This window comes from Ambystoma mexicanum, chromosome 1p, assembly GCF_040938575.1.
Source record: "Ambystoma mexicanum isolate Mex_15411 chromosome 1p, UKY_AmexF1_1, whole genome shotgun sequence".
Classification (NCBI taxonomy): domain Eukaryota; kingdom Metazoa; phylum Chordata; class Amphibia; order Caudata; family Ambystomatidae; genus Ambystoma; species Ambystoma mexicanum.
In genome coordinates, this window is record NC_090921.1 from 1,011,982,030 (window position 1) to 1,012,003,991 (window position 21,962).

The 21,962-nt window shown below is 50.1% G+C and overlaps 1 protein-coding gene across 2 annotated transcripts in view; it reads right to left on the reverse strand.

Moving 5' to 3' along the window:
- Positions 1 to 21,962, reverse strand: part of GLG1 (golgi glycoprotein 1) — a 1,453,447-nt gene that overhangs the window by 754,260 nt on the left and 677,225 nt on the right. For both annotated transcript variants that reach the window (XM_069655141.1, XM_069655148.1), the window contains exon 14: positions 15,385 to 15,447. In XM_069655141.1, the coding sequence (XP_069511242.1) occupies positions 15,385 to 15,447 (63 nt within the window). The remainder of the gene's footprint in view (positions 1 to 15,384; positions 15,448 to 21,962) is intronic.

The following is a 21,962-nucleotide window of genomic DNA, read 5'->3' on the forward strand; positions in this document are numbered from 1 at the left end:
AGGATCCACATTCTGAACTCTGCACCAGTCGCAGAACTTACGGCAACGGTACAGAGACTTTGTTGCTGGCCTTCGGGCCGAAAGCAACACCTCCATCACGTCTTCAGGGAGGTCCCAATCCCTATACCTCAACCGTGAAGGTTGAGGGATCTGACCTCTGGATGGAGAACCTGACCCCCCTCCCGTGAGAGCAGATTGTCTCGGTAGGGAAGACGACGCGGAGGGCAGATGGACAAGTCGAGAAGGTCCGGGTACCACGTCCTCCGAGCCCACGCCGGAGCAATGAGGATCATCCGGGAAACGAACTTCCGTAACCTCCGCAGCACTTGCGGGATGACGGGGACTGGAGGAAACGCGTACAGCAGCGGGAATGACCACTCCACCACAAATGCGTCTCCTAAGGCTCCTTTTGGAGGAAATTCCCGCAAGCAAAACCTTTCGCACTTCCGGTTGACACTGGAGGCGAAGAGATCCACTTGAGGGGTCCCCCAAAGGGCGAAGATCTCCAGGAGAATCTCCTAAGCCAACTCCCACTCGTGAGAGTTCGTGCTCTGCCTGCTCAGAGCGTCCGCCGTCACGTTTTCGTCTCCGGCCAGATGAACTGCCGAGATCGAAACTTCCTGCTGGATGGCCCAGAACTCGAGCTGCATCGCCTCCCTGCACAGAGGAAGTGACCCTGCCCCCCCCTATTTGTTGAGGTAGTGCATGGCCACTGTGTTGTCCGTCGGGATCAGGACACTCTTTCCTCGCACAGTCGGCAGAAAAGCCTTCAGGGCTAGCCTGACGGTCCTCAGCTCCAACAGATTGATATGGAGTCTGGACTCCGACGGAGACCAACGACCGCTGACTGTCAGCCCGTTGGCATGAGCTCCCCAACCCGTGAGAGATGCATCCGTCACGATCGTCACCTCCGGCCAGGGAAGCCAAAATGGAGACCCCTTCATCAAGTTGCCTTCGACGGCCCACCACAGAAGGTCCCGGGCGACCGAGGGCGGCACATGAACCGGGTCCGACATCCTGCCGGAGGACTGCGACCATTGCGTCTTGAGCGCCCACTGCAAAGATCTCATCCGCAGGCGAGCCTCTGGCACCAGAAGAATGCAGGATGCCATGAGGCCGAGCAACCTCAAGAACTAGAACGCTGGGAGCGTCTGGGCATGCTGAAACTTGTGCACCATCTGCTGAATGTGAAGAGCCCTCACCTGGGGAGGAAAACACTGCCCCAGGGAAGTGTTGAGCACTGCTCCGATGTACTGGAGCCGCTGTGTTGGCGTCAAATGGGACTTCTTTAAATTGAGGGAGAAGCCCAGCCTGTGAAGGGAGTGGCAGGTGACGGACAGATGATCCAGGACGTGCTCGGGAGAGCTCCCCCTGATCACCCAATCGTCCAGGTAGGGGTAGACGTGAATCCCCCTTGCCTGAGATGCGCTGCCACCACCACCATGAGCTTGGTGAAAACCCTCGGGGCCGAGGTCAATCCGAACGGCATGACCCGAAACTGAAAGTGTGAGTCGCCAACTGCGAACCTCAGGTACTTCTTGTGCTTGGGATGGATCGGCAGATGGAAGTAAGCATCCTTGAGGTCGAGTGACACCAACCAGTCCTGAAGCTGAATGGCCTGGAGGACTTGAGAGAGTAACCATCTTGAACTTGTCCTTCCTGAGGAGTTTGTTCAAAACGCGCAAGTCCATGATGGGTCTCAATCCCCCGTCTTTCTTCGAAATCAAAAAATAAGGGGAATACCATCCCTTGTTCCTTTCCGCTACAGGCACCAGTTCTATGGCGCCTTTCTCCAGCAGGGCTTGAATTTCCTGCGCAAGGAGCGGATCCGGACTCTGCAAAGAGGTTCCCCGGTGGATTGTCCTGTGCCGAAAGGGAAGACAGTAGCCGTGGGTTATGATCTCCAGAACCCACAAATCTGAAGTAATGGCTTGCCACTCTACAAGATGCTGCGCCAGCCTTCCCCCAACCGGCGAACCATGGGACATGGCCTCATGACTGAATGGGAGCGGCTGCAGCGTTACCTGAGGGCAAAGAGGCAACTGCAAGAGCGGCCTTGGCACCACGGGTACCCTGTCGTCCACCTCTGGTACCCCTGCGTTGGCCTCTTTGACTGCCAGCTCCTCTCGCTTTACTGAAGGAGTAATAGCGAAAGGAACCACCCCTCCACTGCTGTCCCCTAGGACGAAAAGGCGGAGGTTGGCGAACTGCAGCGCCCAACGACTTCGCTGCAGCTTTTGAGGTCTGCAACCTCTCAAGGCTCTCGTCAGCCTTGCTGCCAAAAAGGTGTTCACCGTCAAAGGGCATGTTGAGGAGCCGGGACTGCACATCAGGAGCAAACCCCGACTTCCGCAACCAGGCAAACCTGCGTATTACGGTGCTCGCCGCCATGGACCTACTGACGCATTCAGCTAAGTCCAAACCCGACTGAACGGACTCACACATGGCATCCTTACCATCCTGGACCATAGCAAGGAAACCATCCCGTTTGTCCTCTTCGGGAATATGTTCAGCCGCTAATGCAATACAGTTCCACAGAGTGTGTGTGAAACGAGACAAGGCACAAATGGAGTTGGCCGCCTGAAGCGCCATACCACCAGAAGAAAACACTTTCTTCGCCCAGCCATCAAAACGTGTGTCGTCCCTATCAGGAGGGATGGTAGGGTACGACGCCTGCTTTGCCGGGGCCGTGGCCGCCTGCACCACCAAACTCTCCGGAGTGGGGTGCCTGGTCAAGTAGCAGGGGTCGCTACTGGCTGGACGGTATTTTCGCGACAAGGATCTGCCCACCGCCGGGAGACTCTCCGGAGCAGTCCAAGCCGCCGCCACCCTTCTCTGTAAAGCCATATGGAACGGCAGTACCGGATCAGTTGTGGGACCAACATCAAGGATGTCCGTCAGATCATCCTGCACAAACTCCCCTGGGGGAGCAGACCATCCCAAGTACTCAGAAACCCTAGCCATAAGGCGCCGGTACGAGGAATCGGCATGAGAGCCAGGCTCAGGCCTACAAAACTCCACCTCCGGAGAGGTGTCCAGTCCACTGGCATCATGCAGTGACTGTCTCAAATCGTCAAACTGACTATGGCCCGAGACAATTTCATCTGGAACCTGACTAGGAACCAGGCCATCAGAATCCTCATCCGCCTCTGAAATATAGTCCAGGTGGCGAAAAGAAGGCACCCGAGAGTGCTTGCTCTTAACCAGAGCCTTCCTAGGGGGTTCTCCCGTGCCACGGGGTATCTCCGACACGAAAGGCATCTATGGCGTCGAGAGAGCCGGCGCGAGAGTACCGGCATTGGCGTCGAGAGAACCGGCATCGGCGCTAAGAGGATCGGCGTCGAGGAAATCGGTGTCGACGTCAGATGCAGCGCCTCCAGCATCGGCGGCGTCGACACAGCCCTCGAAGCCGCAGCCCCGAGCGTGTCCCTCGACGACCTGAGCGTCGACGGCTTCAATGACTTCCTCAGAGCCGGAGCCTCGAGAAAGCCTGTCGACGCCCTCAAACGTCGATGTCTTCCTCGAAGACCTCACAGGTGCATGCGGTCTCGAACGCGCCGAGGACCGGGACCTGGAACGGGTACGTCGAGAACGAGTCTCCTTGTCCGAATGGGACCTCTCCCGTGACTCGTGCCGACCACTCTTGCGAGCGGTGTCTCTCGACCTCTCACGACCGACCCCACTCGGGGGCGCGGAGGGCTTAGTACCCTGCGACTCAAGAATCGCCAGCATTTTCTTCCCAAAGGAAGCCCATTCCTCTGGCGTCGCACGGCTGGTGGGGTAAGCGACGTGCCGGGCAGAGTCCTCCGAAGAGGACCTGGAAGACGACCGGTGTCGGCGCTTCCAAGAATGCCTCGAAGAGGCGGAGGATTGGCGAGACCCACTCCTAGAAGGAGACCCACGAGACTTCCGACGATGACGCGGAGAGTCACCCCTCGAATCATCCGTCGAAAGCCCCGCAGACTTCGACTTCCTGGGCTTGGACACCCGACCTACCGACAACTTCTTACGTTCGCGTAAGGCTTTGGACGTGAGCGACTGGCAGTCGATACAGTCATCCGTGTCGTGGGCCTCCCCAAGGCACCAGAGGAAGGCGTTGTGCAAGTCCGTCACCGACATCTTGGACCCACACTCCCCACACTTCTTGAAACCCGGACGCGGGGTCGAAGACGAAGTAGAAGACATCTCCACACAAAGGATTTTCACAAAACGACAGGTTCGAAGAACCGAGAAGAACAGAACTCCAAAGAGTCAAGGCGTTAACCGAGATTCACGAAGCAACACGTTCGCGGAAAAAACGGAACTGAGGCTACAGGCGTTGTGTGTCCTACTTATCACATCGGATGACGTCGGACAAGGCCCTCGACGACGGCGCATCGACGTCATCGACGCAGGACGCAGGCGCCGAAAAAAGTTTCCGAAGCAGCACAGCTGTGGTGATTACATGTCATAGATATGGAATACGTCGGAGGACCCAATCCCCTCGAAATAGTGGATTTTGACACTGCATCTCCTTCTCTTCCTGCTGCCACCGAGACAAAGAACTGATTAGTCTTTCTCAATGGTCTAGTTCTTTCCATATAAAACATCACAGCTCTGCGAACATCCAGTGTATGCAGGCTCTTCTCACCCAAGTTTGAAGGATTTTGAAAGAACGTTGGTAGTTCTATTGACTGGTTGACATGGAATTTAGAAATACATTTTGGTGCAAACCTAGGATGTGTGCGTAGAACCACCTTATCCTTGTGAACTGTTACAAAGGGGTCTAGTACAGAGAGCGCTTGTAGTTCACTTACTCTCCAAATGGAGGTGATAGCTAATAGAAAAGCAGTCTTAAGAGTGAGGTCTTCAAGTGTTGCTTTGTGCATGGGTTCACAGGGTGACCCCATGAGCCTGGTTAGTACCACATTTAGGTCCCATCCGGGAGCGGGGTTAGCTATGGGAGGGTTGATCCTATTCACTCCTTCCATGAAGGCTTTAACAACTGGGACTTTCCACCATGACACTAAGTTGGGAAGTGGTGTATGCGGAAAGTGCAGCTAAATGGACTTTAATAGAGTTAAACACCAAGCCTGGGTCTAGTAGGTGAGTCAGGTACAGAACAATTTGTGTGGGAGAGCAGTCAACTGGTTTGATGCTCCTTCCCCTACACCAGATGACAAATCCTTTCCATTTGCTAGAACAGTGACAAGTGTTAGGCTTTCTAGCCTCCCTGAGAATGTCCATGCATCTCTGCGGGAGTTGTAAAAGTCCAAATTCTATTACCTCAGGAGCCAGGCTGCTAAGTTCATGGTCTGAAGGCATGGATGCAGTGTCCTGTGACAGCATGTTGTGCGGGCAGGGAAGTTTCACTGGGGGAGATGGAGACATCTCCATCAAGTGAGCGAACCATTGCTGTCTTGCCTAACTTATGAGAAGGGGAGTCGGGGGGGGGGGGGGGGGGGGGAGTGTGGGGGGCCGGGGGGGCAGAAGCATAAACAAATTTCCCTGACCATGGTATCGATAGACCGCTTCCCTTGGATTGGTTCTGGGGGTACCTGGAGGCGTAATCTTGGCATTGGGAGTTCTCCAGAGTTGCGAACCGATCTATTTCTGGGAATCCCCATTGTGTGAAGACGTCGAAGACGATGTCTTCGTGTAACCACCATAGGTACTCCGAGGGAAGAGGGAAGTCTCTGCTGAGTTCGTCTGCTAGCAAATTGAGTTCCCCTGGTACATGTGACAGTAGGAACATGTGTTTGAGAGCCCACTTCCAGATGTTCTGGGACAGCCTGGACAGTCCTGAGAGTGAGTGCCCCCTTGCTTGAGGTAGTACAAGGCTGTGGTGCTGTCCCTGAGGACCATCACTGTCTTCCCTTGCAGGTGTGACGGCAAGGCTTTCAGTGCCTTGAACACTGCTAGTAGCTCCAGTAAGTTTATGTGCTTGGATGCTATGCTCGGAGTCCAAACTCGGTGAGCAGTCTGATGGGATAGGCGAGCCTCCCATCCTGTGAGGGATGCGTCTGTGGTTAGAGTGTCTTCCACTGCAGGGGTGGCAAATGGTTTCCCTATTACCAGGTTTTCCTTCGACCACCACCGTAGCGAGAGAACCAAGGCCTGCGAGACCACCACTAGATCGTCCCATTGTCCGCTGGCCTGACACCACTGGCTGTTGAGCCACTCTTGCATTGGGCACAGGCGCGCGTGAGGTACCAAATACATGATGCCATCATTCCTAGTAAGCGCATTGCTTTGCGTACCGTCACCTCTCGACCGGCCACATATTGAGGGATCTGAAACAGCATGTTTTGGACCCTCTCGTTGGAGGGGAAGACGAGGCCGTCCTTTGTTCGAATTAGAGCCCCTAGGAATTGTTTGATCTGGCTGGGGTCTAAACTGGACTTCTTCTCGTTGATGGAGAAGCCCAGTTGAAACAAAAAGGACTACAGTGTTTTGGGTATTTGAGAAGCATGTTTCGTAAGAATCCCCTGTTATGAGCCAATCGCTGAGGTAAGGGTATACTGTGATGGACAACCTGCTTAGGTGGGCTGCTGCCACTGCCAGTACCTTCGTGAATACTCAGCACTGATGCTATGCCGAAGGGTAGCACTCTGAACTGGCAGTGTTTGCCCTCTATCATGAACCTGAGGTATTTCCTGTGCGCTGGAAACATTCAAATATGAAAGTATGCATCTTTCATGTCCAGTGTTGTCCTGTAATCTCCCTGTGAAAGCAGGGGGATTACCTCCTGTAGAGTCACCATACGAAACTTTTGAGGTTTGACAAATGTGTTTGATGGGCGCAGATATAGTACAGGGCGCATGGGCAAGTCCTTTTTGGGTACAAGGAAGTACACTGAATAAATACCTTCCGTTACCTGAGATAGAGGCATGACCTCTATAGCTCCTTTTTCTAGTAGTTGGTCCACTTCTTGAAGAAGGATGGCGAGGTGTTCTGGTGACATGTGTCGTCTACTTGGGGATCTGTACGTAGGGGAACTGTTGAATTCTATACAGTAACCACGGGCTATGGTTGATAGTACCCAGCGGTCTGATGTTATACCCTCCCATGCTGGAAGAAAGGATGTTACCGTCACCCGACCGGCGATGCATGGTAGGGGACCCGAATCTTTGAGTAATTTGGTGTTGGCGGCTTGGGAACCACTAGGGGTGGGACCCCGACCTCTTCCCTTGCCACGACGTTGTCCTCTTTGGTTGCATTGTCCACTGGTGCCTTGGTTAGAGGACGAGTTACCTGCAGAGTATTGCTGCTGTTGCTGCTGGCGTTGGCCTCGAAAAAAGCGCCTGTTGCCATAACCACGTTTGTTGGGAGGCCTTGAAATTTGGTCTAGGGTTTTGATGGTGTCAAATTTCTTCTTTGCGGTCTCTAGTGCCTCATCCACCGCCTTACCAAAGAGGTTGGCATCTTCTATAGGTTTGTTAATTAGAGATGCTTGTGTTTCAGGTTTAAAGCCTGAATTACGTAGCCATACATGGCGTTTGAGGAGGATTCCTTGGACTAGGGAACGGCCAGCCATTTCTGCAGCATCCAGAGTATTTTTAATGATGCTTTGGTTGACTAAGGTCCTTTCAGTAACTGTGGCTAGAAGCCTAGTACGTAGGGGTTCCGGTACCTCCTCGAGGTCCTTACGTAGTTTGCTCCATTGTGCATTTGCGTAACTTGCCAGCAAAGAGTTGGCAATTCAGTTTGAAAACGCTTCGACCTATCCCATAACGTCGAAGAAAGATTCCCCTCGCCTTCTGAAAAGCCTTCTGGTAGGCTAGGAGTCCCTCTCGACGGAGGAGGCAGTTCCTGTCTTCCTTCTGACCTTTTCGGCGTCTCCCGGGCCATGCGAGCTGTGATAGACGTTTCTTTCGCCGTCCGTCTCTGGCTATCGGTGGAAATAATCCGCGCCAGGCTCTCGACAACTAAACTGTCTGTCGAGGGTACCTCCGGCGTCGATGTTACAGGCATCGCTTGCTCTACGCCGACGGGCGCTCTGACAGTGCGCGTCTGGCGGTTTAGTGATAGCGCCCTTATCTGGGGGTAGCCCAGTCGCTAGTCGCGTTTGCGAGGGGGGGGGGCTTAAGACTCTTACGATCTGAGGAGGCCGTCGGTAGGACCTGCGTCTCCGTTGCTGCTAATGCTCTTGGTCTTCTACGAGGAAGAGCCGTGGGTCGTGCGTTTATGGGAGTGTTGTGTGCGTCAGTGTCGCCGGGGTGTTCATCCCCATAAGCAGGGCGTGAGCCGTGCTGGACGGGACCGGGGACAGACGAGGAGCGTGACCGCTCCTTAGAGAGGTCTACGACTTCCGAAAACGGTCGTCTGGTTATCACATTCCTCGTCACTTTCGGCGGCGGGTGATGAATCAGACCTAGACATGGCGTAGGCTGCCCACCTTTTAACCTTGCGGTCTTTTAAAGTCTTCGGCTTAAGAAGCTGACAAGCCGCACAGGTGTCTTTGTGGTCGAGGGGCAAGCAACGGTTACACCGTTTATGCTGGTCTTTCCAGGTAAACTTGCCCTTGCAACACGGGCAAAACTTAAAGGGTGTCCTCTCCATAGCTGAGGAACCAATTGCATGTGACAACCCCGAAGGGAGGGGAAAGGCATTCTCAAAGGAAACAATAAATGTCCCACGACCCCACTCTCCCTAGTGTATTTGGCCAGCAAGGCCAGGCCACGTGTTCGGCAAACGCCGAACAACCTTCTACGTCGAAGGCACCGCCGTCGGTGATCTTGATCAGCGGTGAACAGCTTCGCAGCTACGACGCCGAAAGAGGGATGTAAAGTAATAATATAGTTATAAGTTAATAACGACCAAAGGTGGAATACATGTTTTCGCAATGTCTCTTGAGGAGCTCCGCGTAAAGGCGACCAATATCTGGGCGGAAAAAAAACAATCTGAGGGACCTCGACGTGTGAGGGATTGTGGGTACACGTCACTATAGGGATAGTGTTACAGACACACCTGGTCGACATCCCCTTTTCGACTACGAAAAACAAAATGCAATACTCTGCAGTGACCACTAGATGTCGGACTATGCACAGCATGTGATTATAAGGAGATTAACAAACATCAGAAATAATGTTACAGTCATGAGAGATTACAAGTTCCTTACAAGGATTACAGTGGAGCACTGTGTTGGTGTTAGAGTGGTAATGCAAAGTACATAAACAGTTTACTTTTAAGCATTTATCTGAAAACAGTATGATTTTTCATTTCTCAGAGCTGTGGGGCGGGCGTTCCAGTTTTTAGGTGCTAGGTTTTGGCCACTGGCGCCGCCCGCTTTGAATCCTTGTGTAACTCCACTACAGCGCACATTTCCCCTCTTGAGACATGCCTGGCTGCTCATCACGCTACCAAAACTGTGTACTACAAGCTTATACAAACGGTTGGGTTGCCAATACCTTTAGTCCTAGTTGTTTGTAGTGATCCCAGAGAGTACTGCATTCAAACTTCGCCTAACAATCCTTCATGGTCCTCAGTGAACCTGAGGCAGATTTCACAATCTCCTCTGTGGTACGGATGGAGACAGTAGAGGCACTGAAGGTGTTGGTCCTCCACAAACACTTTCTGCAGTCCGCACTTGAAGCATAGCTTGAAAAGGGAATTTCCCTCCTCTTCCGACATAGTCCGGAGTGCAGAGTTGGCCCAATGGCCTTCTGGAAACTTCGACAAAACTGTATGATCCTTGCTCTTGAGAGGCATTGAAATTCACTGACAAAGGGATCCCGCTTGTTGGCAGATTGAGAAAGTACACCACACAAGCCTCTGTTTGACAAAAGAACAAGTTATGTAGCAACTGGTAACGTTCTTTCGACTGGATGTGCCTCCAACGCATTCCACATCTTTGACAAGTAAAGTCCACAGCTGTGCACTACAGAACCTTTTCAGCAGAGGGTGTCCTGCGTCGATGGCGTCGGGTCCATGTCCCTCGAAGGCCTCCGTCGAGGACGATGTCACAGGATGTTATAATTGGACGCACGGCACCCTTGGCCTCAGTTTAAGCCCCACCCCCCAGAACATGCGGCACCAGTCTGATGCCTGCTAGACTGCACTTAGCCTTGCAGAAAACGGAAGCTGCAATCGCATAGGAAATTCTCCTGAGGGGCAGGCTGGGAGGGCGATGTGGAATAGTTGGAGGAACATCCAGTCGAAAGAACATTACCAGTTGCTAAGTAACTTGTTCTTCGAATGGATTGGGTCCTCCAACGCATTCCACATCTTTGACAGACTCCCAAAGCAGTACCAGTAAATGGAGGAGGGAAACAAATTTAGAGTACCCAATTAGATTGCGGAATAAAGAACCGTCTTCCCAAAGGCCATATCCTGACCATGGATAGTATCCAGAGAATAATGTTTTACAAAGGTGTGGATGGAAGCCCAATTAGAAGCATCACAAATATTCCTAATAGGAACACCCCTCTGGAGGGTGATGAAGTAGCAAGGCCCCAGGTGGAATGAGCTCTCAACCCATCAGGAGGGTCCTTACCCACCCACCGTTAACATTCCGTAATGGTGAGGATAATCCACCTGGACAAGGTCTGTTTGGCAACAGCCTGGCCCAATCGGTGTCCAGCATATCCTACAAAGAGTTGATCGTCCACTCTGACCCTGGACATCCTAGAAATGTAAGAGCTTAAAGCTCTCCTAAATCCAACCGATGGAGTCGCTCCTCTTCCTTACCAGGATGAGGAGGGTAAAAAGATGGAAGAACCACCTTTTGACTCAAATGGTATTCAGAAACCACCTTAGGTAGAAAGGAGGGACATACTTGCAGTACAACCCTGTCCTTGTAAAACACAGTAAAGGGTGGCTTAGATGAAAGTGCCTGCAATTCACTCACACTGTGAGCGGAAGTAACCGCAACCAAGACCACAGTCTTGAAGGACAGTAATCTCAAAGGACAAGAGTGCAAAGGTTCAAACTGAGCACCCATGAGAAATTTCAAAACCAAATTCAAATCCCAAACTGGCATCTGGAAAGGGGACGGCGGGAATACATGAGTCAGCCCTTTAAGAAACTGAGAAATCAAAGGAATCTTAAAATAAGAATATTCTTCAGACGAGAGCTTAAAGATAGACAGCACCTCCAGGTAACCTTTAATGGTACCCACTTGAAGGCGCCTGTGGGCCAAAGAAAGTAAGAAAGACAAAAAACATAGGAATGGAGCACTGAAAAGGATCAACATTGTGATCAACATTGTGATCTCTGAACCAGTCGCAGAACTTAGAACGGTACAGGGATTTAATCACAGGCCGCCTGGCCAAAAACAACACCTCCATCACATCATCTGGGAGGTCCCAATCCTTATACCTCAACCTTTCAGATACCAAGCGTGAAGGTTGAGTCTGGATGGAGAACCAGACATGATCTGCTCTTGGACATTTCTAGAAGGTCCGGGTACCACCCTCTCCTGGCCAAATCCAGAGCAATAAGGATCATGTGGGAAGCAAACTTCCTTAACCTCTGCAACACTTGAGGAATGACAGGGACTGGAGGTTAACGCCTACAGCAGTGAAAATGACCAATCCACCACAAACACGTCTCCTAAGGCTCCTCTTGGAGGAAATTCCCTTGAGCAGAACCTCTCGCACTTCCGGTTGACACTGGTGGCGAAGAGATCCACTTGCAGGATTCCCTTAAGGAAGATGGTCTCCTGAATGACTTCCTGAGCCAACTCCCACTCGTGGGAGACTGCGCTCTGCCTGCTCAGAGCGTCCGCTGCCGCATTGTCCTCTCCGGCCAGGTGAACTGCAGAGATCGAAATTTCCTGTTGGATGGCCCAAAACCAGAGCTGCATTGCTTCTCTGCACAATGGAAGTGACCCTACCCCCCCCTTTTTGTTGAGGTAACGCATGGCCACTGTGTTGTCCATCATGATCAGGACACTTCCCCCGTACAGAGGGTAGAAACGCCTTCAGGGCTAGCCTGATGGCCCGCAACTCTAACAAATTGATGTCGGGTCTGGACTCTGACGGAGACCAACGAACGCTGGTGGTCAAGTCATTGGCATGAGCGTCCCATCCTGTGAGGGAAGCATCTGTCACTACTGTCACCTCCAGCCACAGTTGCCAAAACCGTTTCACCCTCATCAGCTTCCCTTTGTTGGCCCACCAGAGAAGATCCTGGGGGACAGAGTGGAATCTGAACGGGATCTGACATCTTGCCAGAGAACTGTGACCACAGCATCTTGAGAGCCCACTGCAGGGATCTCATCCGCAGCCAGGCCTGGCACTAGAAAAATGCAGGATGCCACAAGGCTGAGTAACCTTAAGAATTCGAAAGCTGGGAGACTCTGGGCAGGTTGAAACGTGTCCATCTGCACAATGTGATGAGCCCTTAGCTTGGGAGGCAAACACTTCCAAGGATGTGTCGAGAACAGCCCCGATGTACTGGAGCTGTTGGGAAGGTGTCGGATGAGACTTCTTGAAATTCAGGGAGAAGCCCAGCCTGTGCAGGGTGCGGCAGTGACACAGATGATCCAATGCCAGCTCGGGAGAGCACGCTCGGATCAGCAAGTCGCCCAGGTAGGGCTAGACGTGAATTCCCCCCCCCCCACCAGCCTCTCGCCTGAGGTATGCTGCTACCATCACCATTAGCTTGATGAAGACCCTTTGGCTGAGGTCAATCCGAACGACATGACCCAAAATTGAAACTGCGAGTCGCCAGCCGCAAACCTCAAGTACTTCCTGTGCGCGGGATGGATTGGCACATGAAAGTAAGCATCCTTGAGGTCCAGAGACACCAACCAATTCTGAAGCTGAAGGGCCTGGAGGACTTGAGAAAGCGACCTTCTTGAACTTGTCCTTCCTGAGAAGTTTGTTCAACCAACGCAAGTCCATGATGGGTCTCAATCCCCAGTCTTTCTTTGGGATAAAAAAATAAGGGGAATACCATTCCTTGTTCCTCTCTGCTAGGCACCAGTTCTATAGCGCCTTTCTCCAGCAGGCTCAAAATTTCCTGCGCAAGTAACGGATCCGGAAGCTTCAAAGAGTTCCCCGGTGGATTGTTGGGAGGCCGCAGAAGGGAAGGCAGTAGCCGTGGGCTATGGTATCCAGAACCCACGCATCTGAAGTAATGGCACGTCATTCTTCGAGATGCTGAGGCAGTCTGCCCCCAACCAGCGAACCATGGGACATGGCCTCATGACTGTTTGGAAGCGACTGCGCAGCACCTGAAGGCAAAGAGGCAGCTCACTGAGCGGCTTTGGCACCACGAGCTCCCCGCCCGCCAAAGGTACTTTTTCGCTAGCCCCTTTGAGTGGCGGCCCCTCTGGTTCGACAAAAAGGAGTAGTAACGAAAAAGTACCACCCCTCCACTGCTGTCACCTAGGATGAAAATGCAGAGGTTGGCGCGGCGCTCAAATACTTTGCCGCAGCTTTTGAGGTATGCAACCTCAATGCTCTAGTCAGCCTTCCTGCCAAACAAATGTGTGCCATCAAAGGGCATGTTGAGAAGACGGCCAGCACATCCGGAGCAAACCCCTACTTCCGCAACCATGCAAATCTGTGGAGAACTGCTCGCAGCCATGGATCGGCTAACATTGTCGAGCGTATCCAAACCAGACTGAAGGGATTCGCACATGGCATCCTTGCCGTCCTGCACGAGAGCAAGGAACCCATCCCTTTCTTCCCCCTCAGGAAATATGCTCAGCCGCCAAACCAACAATTCCACAGTGTGAAAACCTTGCCAAGGCACACGTGGTGTTGGCCGATTTCGGGGCCAAGCTCCCAGCAGAAAATACCTTCCGGGCCCAACTGTCGAAGCATTTGTCGTCCCTATCCGGAGGGATGGAAGGGTAGGCCGCCTGCCTTGAGATTGGCCATAGCCGCCTGAACCACCAAACTCTCGGGAGTGGGGTGATTAGAGAGATAGCTGGGGCCGCTAACGGAAGGGCAGTATTTCTTGGTTAAAGACTTATTAACAGCCAGAAGAGATACCAGGGACTGCCAAGCAGCTGCCACCCTTTTCTGCAAGGTAAGATGAAATGGCAAAACAGGGTCAGAGGACAGATCTCAGTCAGATCATCCTGCACAAAGTCTTCAGGCGGACTAGACCAGCCCAGATACTCAGACTCGCGACTCTTCGATTCCTTGTCCGTATGAGACCTCGACGGCTCCCGATGAGTGTCGCCAAGCCGAGCCCAAAGGCGTGCGAGCCACGGAAGACCTATGCGGGCCATCTTCGTCAGAAGGCGCGACCGGACCAGTGTCCTGCGATTGAAAAATCGCAATCATGGATTTCTTAAACGCCGCCCATTCCTCTGGAGTCTAAGACTTCGTAGGGAAAGAAACCCTTGAAGCACCATCCTCCGAGGACGACGGGGAAGATGACTGGTGACGGCGCTTCCTTGAGTGCTGGGACGGTGAAGACGAGTGCGGGAACCACTCCGGGACCGAGATCCCAGGAATCCTTGAGACGCGGAGCGTCAACCCTCGAGTCGTCCATGGAAACCCCCTTGGACTTGGAAGTCTGGGACTTAATGGGCTTAGAGCCCCTACCTACCTGGAGCTTCTCCTTCCGGGTCACGCAAGAACTTGCCAGTCAGCGACTGGCATTCCGAGCAGTCGTCGGTGTCATGCGACTCGCCCAGGCACCACAAATGCGGTGGGGGACGGTGAGCGACATCTTCGACTTGCAGTCCCCGGCAGACTGTGGAGTCGGAGGGGTTGAAGAGAAAGGCATATTATACGAAGAAAACACGAGGCGCGCTGAGTCTCACAAAGTTAACATGTTCGTGGAAAAAACAGAACTGAGGCTACGGGTGCCGTGCGTCCTATTTATAACATCCTGTGATGTTGTCCTCGACGGAGGCCTTCGAGGGACATGGACCAGACACCATCGACGCAGGACGCACACTGCCGAAAAAAGTTTCCCAAGTGCACAGCAGTGGACATTACATATCAAAGATGGGGAATGCGTTGGAGGACACAATTCATTCGAAATAGGACTTTCCCGAAAAAGCACAAAAAACAGACAAGCTCAGAGCAAAACTCGAGGACTTACACTTGAACGTGTGGTAAAAATCTGAAGATGGCTGCCAGAGGAGGGGCTTACAGAGAGGGCTGTCATTGGCTGGGGGCAGTATGACCCAGGGTGCAGTGATTGGTTTAGAGGAGAAAGACAGTTTGTAAGTGAATGTTTATTTTACATAGGATTGCCGGCCCGGCGACAGGTAATATTCATGAGCATGTGAATCTATGCCAGACCCCATGCTGGAGAATTGCTGCATCTTTGAACCAGTTGACTCGCCTTGATTTCTCTGGCCATACCACTTGGGAGAGTTTAAACTTTTTTTTAAAAAACACCATCCAATCTAAGGAGTGAGATCTGGGCCCTAGAACTGTTGCCCAAGACAAACCACATGAATAACAGGATCAATAAATATTAACTACTTACATGACAGAACGTTTGAATGATGGGCTCACACGCTCTCATCAGCAAGGCTTCAATTTGAATGTCCTGTGAAGAAATTAACAAATTATTAAGTCTACGCAATATCATTAAGAGATTGCTGAAGTTAAGATCAATTTTCAGAATCTGGCCTGGTTGACAGATTTTAGTAGGCCACCGTAGATATAGTACACAGAGGTTAGCCAAAACCCAAACAAGGTAAACGTGGAGCACAGTCCATGCTATTCTTAGGAGTGGGTTCAGAAGTCCACAATGAGTTCACACAATTCAATTTAGACAGGAAAGCATATTCTTCTGGGACATAAACTAACAAATATGAAACAAGCAGGTGATACTAAAGCACAATACTTTAACATATATAGAGCCACCATAGGTTCTTAAAATGAATCCAATGATAAACCACAGGGGGCAAGTAAAGTGATGCATTGTTGGCACATTTCTGAGAATTCTCCCCAATTCCCTTCTATCTTTGAGACCCCCAGCCCTTTTTGCAGGACTATAGGACTTTTAAAATTTCTAACCTGGAGAGAGTGAGAATTTTTTTCCCCACTCATGTATTTGTGATTTGGACTCTGTTTCTTTTGACTTTGGAGTCTGACAAACTCCATAGGCATCGTCTTTACATTGCGACACAGCACCTTCAGTGCAGTGGCACAGGGAAGTCTTAGATTTCCCAAAGGTTTAAATACCTTCTCTTGGTGAAACTACTGTTTCCAAGAGCAGTGAAGTGAAATGGACTACTTACATTAACTTTCTAGACTCAGCACAAACTATCTTATCATAGAGTGCTGGAGGGGTTACTTAGTATCCCTTTTGTTTAGTTTCTGATGTAACATTGTTTATGTTACCCTTTCTACAATTAATGGCTGGTGGCAGTGGTTTACTTTTTCCCTACCATTCTGTGTTTCTACCGCGGGCTGCAATTCTAGCTGCAGTAAAGCGCCCATGGGTGCCCATTCCGTCAAAATGGCCTTGGTCGCCTTTTTTCACCATTTCTTGTTGGAAAGGTCATTCTTGAGATGGACTCTGCGCGCCAAACCAGGTTTGTTCGTTTTGTCTTTGTCGGGATTCATCAGTGAAGCCCGCCTTTGCCTCCAGCGTGTCTAGCAGGACAGAAAGCAAGGGAGGTGACCTAGCAGGACAGGAAGCAAGGGAGGTGCCCCAAACTCTGTCTCCCTGGTTATAGGAATGCACCCAAGGAGGATTGGGTGGAGGGCTGTCCTCGGAGGGCAGCCACTCTGCTGTGTGATTGACAGCTAGGCTGAGAATTAATGGGAGAAACCTGCATAAAAGGCAAGGCTTTTTGCTTGGAAGGCAGAGTTGACCAAAGGACGAAGGAATTCGAAGAACTTGGCAGAGACCCCTGCTGCAACTCCTCGACCGTTGGTTTGCCCGGTGAAGCCCTGCTGCAGTGCTGAAGCACCGAATTCGCCTCGACTAGAGAAGACCTGCAAAGGACACATTTTTCCCTTGGGTTGGTGGGACCCATCTACCCCAAGACGGGCTCATCTGGAAATCCTCTCCGAGCCAGCTGTACTTCCACTGCTGCTGCAGGAACAGAGTTCCAGGGAGAGGAACACCAGAATCGAGTGAGTATTTAAGTTGGACCCGAGCTCCAAGAAGATCCTCTGGACTACCATGAAGCAGGATTTACCAAGCCAGAGCCACCTCAGAATGCTGGACCCCAGAAGCAAGCAAAGTCCATAGTGGTATTCGAGAACTGCAGTGGTGCTATTTGTGAGAGCCGCGAGGAGCTGAAACTGCCAAGTGCCGCAGATCTGAAATTTGACCATTGATGCCGTCGACCTTCAATTCGTAGTGCAGGAGTCAGACGTCCTCCCTCTTGTCCACACAACTGAGGCCCAGGAACAACAGGACCTGCAGACTTACACAGAAACAGAAGACAGCTGGAACCAATTTCTTCTAACCAAAAGGTACTGTAAAACTAAGGGGACTTGTGTAGCCTTGCTAGTTCTCAGGTGAGACTTGTCTTGGTTGCTTTTGCAGAGTTGCTTGCAGCTTTGCCCCTCACAAGCCTTACAGCTTGTGGCCCTACAGGGATTCTATTTTTTCTACAATTACTTCTAAAACTTTCTGCAAGACTTACTCACCTGCAAGAAATGCTTCAGCTCAACTAGACTTTTGCTCAATTAACATTGGATGGCCTGGCTCCATGAAAGACTTACCTCTGACTTTGTGCTTTACCTTTCCTGCAGGAAAGGGTTAATTTACTGTATTGGGGGTTCAAAAGTACTTGCCTGCGTCACAATATTTGTTAACCTTTGTTTTACTCCCAAACCCCTTTCTTTAAAAGCCAAGCTCAGGATTGCTCTAAATGTACCAGTGATATATTAATGTCCAGTGTCCAAGTTATTTAAGTCACCTCAGGGTGTAGGAAGAAACTGTGCCATCCCCAAATGGGTAGTACTTGCTGATCTAGAGAAACTAAGTGTGTATTTTGCAGTGTATTTGTGTTACATATACATTTCTCCCTTCTGAGGAAGGCTTATTGAACTGACCGTTTAATTGTTTAATCAAGAAACCGAGTTTAAGAGTTTATTTGAATACTCGTCACTGAATCAGCCCAGCCACACTACCAACCTGTGTAGTACAGACTTAAACCAAAGGTTGGGGTACCTATTGCCAGGAGGACAAGGTTGGTGTAGCCGCTTAAAGGGTACTGCATACAATCTTGCCTAACATGCAGTGAAATTGGAACAAGTCACAACTGATTTTCCCTAACTTCAGCAGTCCAAACCATAAGAATAAGGCCTTATGCCCAAAAGTCACAGGATCAGAATGCTTCTCCCGAGAATGTACCTGTAGCAGGTAAGTGTTTTGTATTTTTTTATAAAGTCTGTTTGGGATTGGACTATAATACTTCTCTTGGTTTCAGGGGACCCAACATCTAATATAGGCCTATACTACCCAAGGTTGGTCGAGTTGCAGAGCAGCCTGACTTACCTTAGGAGGAATGTGAGCTGTAAATCAGTACACAAATCTGAACATGCATAGACCCAAAAGGAACACTGACACACATCAGAAATAGTTATTTTATATATACACAAGCCAATTTGAAACTAAAGAAATTCTGTATCAACTAGCAAACCTACATCAAGTTAAGACAAATAAAGCAGGTGAGTACATGTACTAATTCCCTCCACCTTAGAGACTCCCAGCAACTTTGCTGGATTTTGAGGACTTTATTTTTTTAACCCTGGAGAGAACATGACCCTTTTTTCCCCCACTCTCTCGTGCATTTTAATGTGATTTTGTACACCGTTTCTTTTGGTTGTAGAGTCTGACAAACTCCGTAGGCATCATCTTTTACATTGCGTGTCACAGCACATTCAGTGCAGTGCCACAGGGAAGTCTTCCAGATTTCCCAAGGTTTAAATACCTTCTCTGGGATAAACTACTGTTTCCCAGAGCAGTAAAGTGAAATTGACTTTACTTACCATTTTAACTTTCTAGACCCAGCACACACTATATTACAATAGAGTGCTGGAGGGCTTACCTAGTATCCCCTTTGTCTAGCTTCTCACGTAACATTTTTTATGTTCCTCTTTTCTCACTGAATGGCTGGTGGCAGTGTTTTTTTTGAACTACCATGGCGTGCATTTACCGCAGACTGCGTTCGCAGCTACAGTAACGCACCCATAGTAGCCATCTTTGTCAAAATGGGCCCTGGTGGTGTTTTTTCAACATTTCTTTGTGGAAAGGTCCTTCTTGAGATTTACTCTGCGCGCCAAACCAAGGTTTGGTTTCTTTGTTCATTTTGCCTTTGGCGAGATTCACAAGTGAAGCCTGCCTCTGGCTCCAGAGTGTCTGGGGTAGGCAGGAAGTGAGGGCGGACCCCGAAACTCCCTGTGCTTAGTCTCCTATGAGCCCCAAATGCACTCTCTGGTGATTGCCCGGCTAACTGTCCGGCAAGGACAGCCACCCTGCTGGGTGACTGACAGCTAGGCTGGAATGAATGGGCGAGAACTGAAAAAAAAAGGCAAGTCTTTTGGCTTGGAAGGCAGCGTCGACCACCGGACGAAGGAACCGAAGAAGAACTTGAAGAGGACGTCTGCTGCCACTCCTGGACCGTTGGTTTGCCCAGTGAAGCCCTGCTGCAGTGCCGAAACGCCAAGTTCGCATCGACAGAGAAGCCCCTGCACGGACGACTTCTCCCCTTGAGTTGGTGGGACGAATCAACTCCAAAGTAAGCCACCTGGACATCCATCTCAGCTGGCTGAATTCCCAGAGTGTTGCTGCTAGAAACCGTATAGCCAGGGAGAGGAACACCAGATTGTGTGCGTTGCTTTAAAGCTGGCCTAGAGCTTTTGGAAGATCCTCCGGACTCCCAAGAAGCAGGACTGACTGAGCCTGAGCCCCCTCGACAGAGTTGGGAGCCCCGAAGCAAGGAAAGTCCATCTCGACAGCCAGGAACTGCAGTGTTGCTATTTGTGGTAGACGCAAAGAACTGAAACACCGAACAGCCACTGAAAGTGAAGTTTGCCGGTTGCGAGTTTTGACCGTCCCAGTGCATTGCAGACGTCCCCTGACGTCCTCCCTCTTGTCCCCATGACGGAGGCTCAAGAACAGCAAGATCTGCACAGGAACAGGAGTCATCTGCTGCATCTTTTTCTTCATTTGTAAGGTACTGTAAACATTCTGAGAAAACTTATCTCTTACTGTAGAGTGCTTACAACTTCTACAACTCACAAGTCTAATCAGCTTGTGGCCCTACATTTGATTTTTTTTATCAAAGACTCCCAAGAACTTGTGAAAAGACTTTTCCATTTACTTACCAGAAGTGCGTCATCCTATACAAGACTTTTGCCCATTGACTTTGGCTTAGCCTATTGAATTGTAGGACTCTTCTTGGAAGACCCAAAATGATTTGCCTGCTTAAGAATATTTGTGGTCTCTTGTTTTAATAACCTTTTCCTTTTGCCAACTTTCAAGAGTATTCTAAATGCCAACAGTAAGATATTAATGTCCCCAGCACCCTAGTTATTGAAGTCACCTGTGGGTGTAGGTTGTGTCTGTGGGTCATCCCAAAAGGGTCTTACTGATTTAGAAACTAAGTACATTAATGACGTGTATTTGTGTGCTATTATATTGCTCCCTTCTGAAGGCTTATTCTGACTGATAAATTAAGAATTGTTTAAGCAAGAAACCTTGAGTGTACGTTTGACTACCTGTAACTGTAAATCTGTGTAATTCTACTACAGCTCACATTGATCCCTCTTGAGATAAGCCTGGCTGCTCAACACGCTACCAAAACTGTGTAGTACAAGCTTATACCAAAGGTTGGGTTTCCTATAACTGTAGTCCGAGTTGTGTGTAGTGGTCCCAGAGGGTACTGCATACAAACTTTGCCTAACACGCACAGATGTCACCGAAGTTCCAGCGAGATTAGTCAACGGCAAGACGATGCACTCCAAGATGGTTGAGGTACCCTGGGTATTTGCATTCTGCAGCCCTGGAAGATCACAGGATGTCAGGGGGATGGCTCAAATCTAAAATCGTATTGAGGCTGGTTATGCCCAGCAGCCCAAAGGAAGCAGTTGTGCTTGGTGGAGCTTCCCTATCAATGCAAAAAAGAGACAGGACAGCAACAGTGTTTCTGCGGTTACGGTAGGTGCGGCATGAGTCTCTGCCCGTCGTCCACTACAGTTCCAGTGGTTGACATAGCACTGTCCAAGAAGCCTTGCCTTTTAAACAGGAACCCATTCATTCAGTCCTATGGACCTGTAAAACCGTTGGTGTGGCTGTTAGGCCCGATTTTCTATACTCTGGCCTGGTGGACAGATGTATAGAAGGCCAACTATATTGTGACGGGGACAACTCTGAGGCACTGTAGCCAAACCAGTTCAGGTAGCAGTGACAGGCGGACTAGGCTAAAATCTTCAGAGATGGTGAGTTTGTAAGGGTTCCAAAATGATGTCACACAATGGAATCACAGATTACACTTAGACAGGATGTAAACAAATAGTTATTTATTGGCCAAAACACTATGAAAAATGGTGACTAGAATTATCACACAACATAAATAGATACACATATGAAGTCAATTATATGGCCTAATACATATCAGGACCTCCTAAAAAGGAAAGGTTAGATTAGTACTAAGCACTCAAAGTCCACAGAAATGATCCCCAACTAACATTGTCCAGCTTTAACTTTTCTGGGACCTTTTGCCCAATAGTTCAGGTTAAAGTTAATCTTTGAAGCAGGAAAAAATGCAGGTATGGTCTATGGGGTCCAGTGAATGGTTATTATGGTTAGGCTACAAGTAAAACTAACTACCAAAAATAGCCCCAACTTTCAGAGGTGTTGCGCAAGCAAGCAATGGCAAAGCCAACATTGTTAAAATAAAGTTTCATTATAAGCCCATTGACTGCTAATGGGAGTATATGGGTAGGTTAGAAGCTCTGTAACTCACCCCCCCCCCCCAAATACTCTAATTCTTCCCCGAAATTGGCATGATAAAGGAAGAGGGTCAAAGGTTGCTTTTCCCACAAACATTTGCAGTTTCTAGCTGATCTCCAGTTTGTGTCTTTCACTGTTGT